General features: G+C 36.1%; 1 protein-coding gene across 1 annotated transcript; it reads right to left on the bottom strand.

Annotated features, from left to right (window-relative positions):
• Window positions 1-2,868: 2,868 nt before the first annotated feature.
• On the bottom strand, window positions 2,869-5,626 carry PTH (parathyroid hormone). Its single transcript, XM_024757089.1, has 3 exons — window positions 5,508-5,626; window positions 3,506-3,596; window positions 2,869-3,386 (listed from the first exon to the last, which is right to left on the bottom strand). The coding sequence occupies exons 2-3, from the start codon at window positions 3,589-3,591 to the stop codon at window positions 3,113-3,115; spliced, it is 360 nt and encodes a 119-aa protein (XP_024612857.1). The 5' UTR covers window positions 3,592-3,596; window positions 5,508-5,626; the 3' UTR covers window positions 2,869-3,112.
• Window positions 5,627-6,200: the final 574 nt, after the last annotated feature.

The raw sequence follows: 6,200 nt of genomic DNA, 5'->3' as shown, positions 1-6,200 counted from the left end.
GAAAGCCTGTGCACAGCAACAAAGACCCAACGCAGCCAAAAATTAAAAAAAAAAAAAAAAAAGGTATTGGCTAGTTTCATCAACTGGAATACTAAAGAATGTACTGCATAAATCAATTACTGTAAAGAAATTGCTTTCAGTGGGAGTGGATATTAGTAATGGATATTAGGAACAACAGGGTGTTGAGGGATAACAATGTTGTTTATTGCTCAAAGGTCCTGGACAAGCATCCACCCTTGGCCCTTAGGTTTTCTCACTAGCAAAATGGGAGTATTGCAGGGGCTAGTGCAAGGGATAATGATGCCTTGGCCCTTGTAATCTTCTGTTATGGGCTTTATGCTTTTTAGAGATTCTTTCCTATAGAATATTGATTAATTCTGAGCAGAGGTTTTGAGAGATCTATTTGAATATTGATGGGAGGTGTGCTGTGAATTTTGCCAATATCAGTTGGAGATTTTGCCCATAACAAAGATGGTAGCTGGATTGATAGGGACAAACTATCAGTGTTTCCAGAATCAGCTCTAGAATCATTAGAGATGGAGCAAATAAAAGATGTCAAGGGGTCATTTAATTCACCTGGTTTGTTATTTCAATGACTACTCTGAAGTTCTAGAATTATTTCTACCTTTGCAATTTTTTTTTTTTTTGCCGCACTGTGTGGCTTCTGGGATTTTTGTTCCCTGACCAAGGCCCTTGGCAGTGAAAGCGTGGAATCCTAACCACTGGACTGCCTGGGAATTCCCTTTATGATTTTTTTTTTTCTCCCTTTGGAAGAAAGAAATTCCAGCATGATACTTCTCTAAGAAGTCTCAGCCTGATAGATGGATGGGGTTGAGGAACTAAGGAGAAAAAGGCATGTATCTCTCAAAGGGCCAAACAAAAGGAAATAAGTTCAGGGAGAGGCATCTCTTGCAGTTGATTAGAGATCCCCACTATTTGAACTGTTTCAGTACTTCGAGGCAGGGGCTATTTCATAGTAGTGGAGTCAAGCACCGAGAGTGTGGCTCTGGTGTCAGTTAGGACTGGAACAGATTCATACCCAATCTGGAGAGACGTTTCTCCAAGCAGATTAAGAGGGATGATTGGGAAGAGCCCCTGTAGTTTCTCAGAGCCCCATCATTGAGAATTGGGAGGACGTTGGAAAGGCTTGTTAGAGGGCTGAAGGTGCCTAAAGCACTTAAAGGTATAACAATCTCTTTTCCAGTGTCCTAGCTTTTTGCAATAATAGCAGAAACTAGGAGGGTTTTGTTTTTGTTTAGGGGTTTTTATTTGCTGGAGTTGAAGAATTTTAGTGTGTTTTTTTTTTGGTTTTGTTTTTTGGGGTCTTTTTTGGCCACTCCACGCAGCTTGTGGGATCTTAGTTCCCTGACCAGGGATCGAACCTGGGCCATGGCAGTGGAAGCGTGGAGTCCTAACCACTGGACAGCCAGGGAATTCCCTAGTGGTCTTTCTTTTAGGTGAATCATCTAGAGTGCAAGAGAGTAAGTTTGTCAGATTAACTAAGTCTGGAGTGGACATATTTTCCCATTCCATCCTGATCCTTTTTACTAGAAGGGAAAGGTCCTGGTTCAGCCCATTAATAAACATAGAGTTAAAAGCTACCCAGGTGGAATAAACACCAGAAGGAAGACCAGAATTTTCTTTAAAAGTAATCTGAAGTCAATTGTAATAGTCATGAACAGATTCATCTGATTTTTTTGTGCAAACCTAAATTTTGCTGCAATCAACAGGCTTTGGAAAAGGCCTAGGAGTTGCTTCATGAAGTTGCCTAGCAACTGTCCAAGCTTGATCGTATAATAAGTTAGCAAGCTGGTTTCCCAGTTGTGATTCTAGAGACTTTCAGGATTTTCCCAATTATCAGTTTTCATGCAGTGCTGGGCCGGGCCTTTACCCACAAGCATATGAACTAACTGATTTAAATCAGAGAAACAAGGTTGACAAGTTTGAAAGACTATATTAAATTCCTCAGCAAATCTGTGGAGATCTTCGGTTACTTTGGGAAAATATTTGAGTGTGGCCCGCAGTTTAGCTTTAGTCCAGGGAATATAAGAAATTCAGGGTTTAGTCTCTGGATCCTCAGAAGGCTTAATTTTAAGGGGACAGGTTCTGATAAGTTCCGAGGAAAAAGGAGCGGGGAGGGTTTCAAAGAAACATGAAAGTTCAATGAGAGAATTAGTAAGGGGGAGCTGAGGGTGTGGAGGAGGTGTGGGTATAGAAGCATAGAAGGGAAGGAGGAAGATGGCGCCGGACGTGAAGCCTGAGCACAAGGCGCCAAGGAAGAGGAGCACGAGGCTTCCGAAGCCACTTCATCTTTCTTTAATTGCTTGTTTGCCTCAGCTAACCTTAAAATCCTATTTTGCAGAGAGGCAATTTTAGGGTCCTGGTGATATTTGGAGGCCTCAAAATACCAATCAAAACAGGCATTTCATTCAGTTTTGGAACTCTCAGAGCTATGGTAGTCCAATTTGGTTTTAAGAACGTTGAGTCTGGGGATTTCAAAAGTTCCCCATAATGCCCATTGATATTCTAAATTGTCTTTGGTTAAGTCAGTCCGTTTTGTTAGAAATGCGTGTGAGGAAGGACAAATGAACAAAGTTATATTCTATTAAACACAAAAATTCTATTCCTTGCAATTTGGGGTCCAGACTAGGAATATGACCGGGGCATTTCATTTCCTTTCCTGAAATGAAGAGGACAATAGTAACTAGCTAGTGATGATTCGGGGACCTGGTACTTTGATAATATTTAAAGGATAATTTCAAAATATCAGAATGTTAGACATAGGGTTAAAAAAATTTTATGTTGTTCCTCTTAGTCACGTTCAATTTAAACATATTGGTGTTACTCATAACCAAAAGATATTTTTATAACAAGGAAGAAATACTTAACTTCATTTATTTAGAATCAATAGAAATAGAATTATTAAAAGAGCTCTTAGATGAATAAAAGTAAAATCAAAATAATCAATTAAAATTGCTGCTACCACAGTTAGCAATAGATTACACATAAAGTTTGGTAATATTAGAAATATTGGCACTTAATCTTAATAGAGCTTGAAAACATTAGCAGCATGTAATGTTGTTGCCCTATGCTGTCTAGAGCAGTGCTCTGATCATATCTGTTTTTGCTGGGGTTTAGCTTTAATTAATACATCCACATCAGCTTTGTCTGCTTCTCCAAGACTTTTTTGACGGCTCTCAACCAGGACATTGTCTTCCTTTTTTCGGGGTCTCTGGGAACTACCATCTCTGTAAGCTAGAGAAGTTCCGAGAGCAACAAAGTTGTGTACATCCTGCAACTTCTTACGCAGCCATTCCACTCTTTCCATGGAGCTCAGATGCTTGCCCAGGTTATGCATAAGCTGTATTTCACTCACAGATCTCTTCCTACAGGGAACAGAATCAGAGAGGATCACTCCATTAGCTCCCCTCTTCCAAATCATAAAGCCAACCTTAAAAATCCAATTCCCATGCCCTCACCGTGCAGAACAGGCTATGGTACTTACTTAACAGACTTCCCTTCCGATCTTGCAAGAAAACAAACCGCGAACATGACAACCATTACTTTAACCACGTCTTTTGCAGACATCATCTTCACTAAAAGAAAAAGCGAAATGAAGGCATTTAAAATATTTTTAATATTCCAAACAATACAATTAAATTTATAGTAGTTTATATTTATAATCATACAACTTTGTACAGAGTGTGACAGTAACTAATTGGATTGTTTTTCGTGAGAGACTTTTGGAATCAGCCTCTTTATTTTACAGTATATATAAGTATATATTATATATACAGATAATTAGTATATATTATGTATACACACGATTTGACTTAGAAATTAGACAGATTAGCTTTACTTTCTTAGGTATCTTTTTGAGAGTTCTTGTGCAAGTTTTAATATATGAATTTAAGCTACATGAAGAATGAAAAACCTTACTGTTTAGAATTTCCTCCCACATTTTGTGTTATGACTAAATACACAAGAAGCTTGAAAATGGCTACTTCTTATTTATTTATCTATCTATCTATCTATTTATTTATTTATTATTTTGGCTGTGCCGGGTCTTAGTTGCAGCACGCAGGATCCTCCTTGCAGCATGTGGGATCTTTAGTTGCAGCATGCGTGCAGGATCTAGTTCCTGACCAGGATTCCAATGCAGGGCCCCCTGCATTGGGACCGTGGAGTCTTACCAACTGGACCACCAGGGAAGTCCCTACTTCTTTTAATTAGGTAAATTGTCAACAGTGTTTGTTGACTTAGCAAATCTCTTTTTCATAAGTAAACTTCCTTTCAACGCAATGATAAACATAAATGTCAAATGAATAGGCTCTGATTTAGAGATTTTTACTAAATTAACACACACTTCTCCTACCGTTAAAAAGAATGTGTCAAAGCATTTAAACATCATCTAATTAATTACTTGTTATATGAATTTAGAGCTTTGACTCCATATAAAATGCCTGTCTGTATCTTATCTTTTCAGCTTATTTTATTAACAATTTTGTTTGAGTATAATTTTTAGTACATTCCTCTTTTGCTTTTAAGCTTTTCATCTCAAAATAGAAAAGTCTTACCGTAATCTGCATTTCAACAATTGCAAAGCCTTTTATCATAGACGTGCCTTTTCTTAATACTTAACGTTCTCCGTTTTAACATACACATAGGGTGGCTATGTACGCATATTTTAAAGGGAATCTGCATCATTTAGAAGTAGCATAAGGAGCATTATAATCTACTATATTTATTTTCACTGAGCAACATAAAGCTATTGAAGGAGGAACAAATGAATATTCTTCATTTTTGGTTTGTGTTAGAAACAATCATTATAGCCAGAGGACAGAAGCTTTGGTGTCCTAGCCTTGTCACATTCACCAAACGCCTCTGCCTTGCTTCCTTGTTCTTAATTGAGAGATGAGGTTCTTACAAGAATGTCATTTAAAAAGCTGAAAAATGGTTGTAAAACATCCTTAAAATTCATGTACAGTTTTCAGAATAGAAAATTAGAAAAGGCTTTATGTAAAGGGAATAAATATTCAGCAGTAAAACTGAGTTTCTCCAACTATAGTACACAGATTGAGCTCTCTATGAGGATATTCTGGAGGAAAAGTGGAATTTTAACTCAGAGAAATAAATTTACATTGATTATTTAAATCAGAATTATTCATTTCTCATTAGGCTGTTTTATTTCAAAATTTTAATAAGATACCATTAAAGCACATCATGCCAAATTTTAATTATTTTTCATGTAATTTCAGATGAGTTTATAAAAAGCAAGTCCTCTCAAAAGACTTTAATCACAAAAATAAATGATTTAACAATATTTTAGTAGCATAAATTTATTTTTTATTACAGCATTTTTAGATTAAATAATATTCAAACCCTCCCTTAACATTTTACCTTGAACAAGCAGCATGACATTGTAGAAAATGGTACACATTAAATAATTGCTTGATCATAAAAAAGAACTCATATGAAATTTAAAAGAGAAAATAAAGATTACTCACCACACAATGTCTTAGGACACGATCTTCTTTCAGGTATATTAGCAGCTGATGCTTTCTCAAAGTTGAGTAAACCTGAGAAAGCTGATGAATTGAGTTGTAGACCCTTAAATGTGACTTTTATATATAGGTCTTCCACACACCAAGAGAAGCTTTTTTATTGTTACGGATGACGTCACTCCCAATTCTCTGAATTTTAACTATAGGATCAGAGCAGCACACACACTCCCATGGGGCGGTGCTCATTCCTCTTAAATTTTAGATAATTGGATATTAAAAGGAAAACAGTGTGGGGCTGGGAAAAGGACTTATGCAAAGATTTCTAACAAATAGTGAATTGTAATTCTGACTGGATTAGTGAATTTATATTACAAAAAAGACTGACTTCAGAGATTTATGGTAAAGTCATCACTTATTTGAAAGTAAAATCTGAAAATAAGTATATTTCTTATAACCATAATATTGGCACAACTATTATGAGGATTATAATGAATCATATTGCATTATGCTTACTTTACAAGCCATATTCAACCAATCCATATCATTCCTGATCATCTTTCAAAAAAATAGGTATAGTGCTTTTCTTAAAGGAAGTGTTAAAAATGTTTTGAGAATATGCTCTTAGTACATAATTAATTTGAAAGGCTTCAAAAGTGAAATTATTTTAAAATTCATTTAACTTACGTTTTATCTCTT

This window comes from Neophocaena asiaeorientalis, unplaced genomic scaffold, assembly GCF_003031525.2.
Source record: "Neophocaena asiaeorientalis asiaeorientalis breed wild unplaced genomic scaffold, Neophocaena_asiaeorientalis_V1.1 scaffold504, whole genome shotgun sequence".
In the NCBI taxonomy this organism is placed as follows: domain Eukaryota; kingdom Metazoa; phylum Chordata; class Mammalia; order Artiodactyla; family Phocoenidae; genus Neophocaena; species Neophocaena asiaeorientalis.
The sequence above is the reverse complement of the archived record's forward strand: the minus strand, read 5'-3'. Positions and strand labels throughout refer to the sequence as shown.

Bases quoted from the DNA above. Each gene is read 5' to 3' on its own strand.
- PTH (XM_024757089.1), bottom strand. From the start codon at position 3,591: ATGATGTCTGCAAAAGACGTGGTTAAAGTAATGGTTGTCATGTTCGCG. The intron at 3,387-3,505 runs GTAAGTACCATA...TGTTCCCTGTAG, and splicing joins TCGGAAGGGAAGTCTGTTAA to GAAGAGATCTGTGAGTGAAA.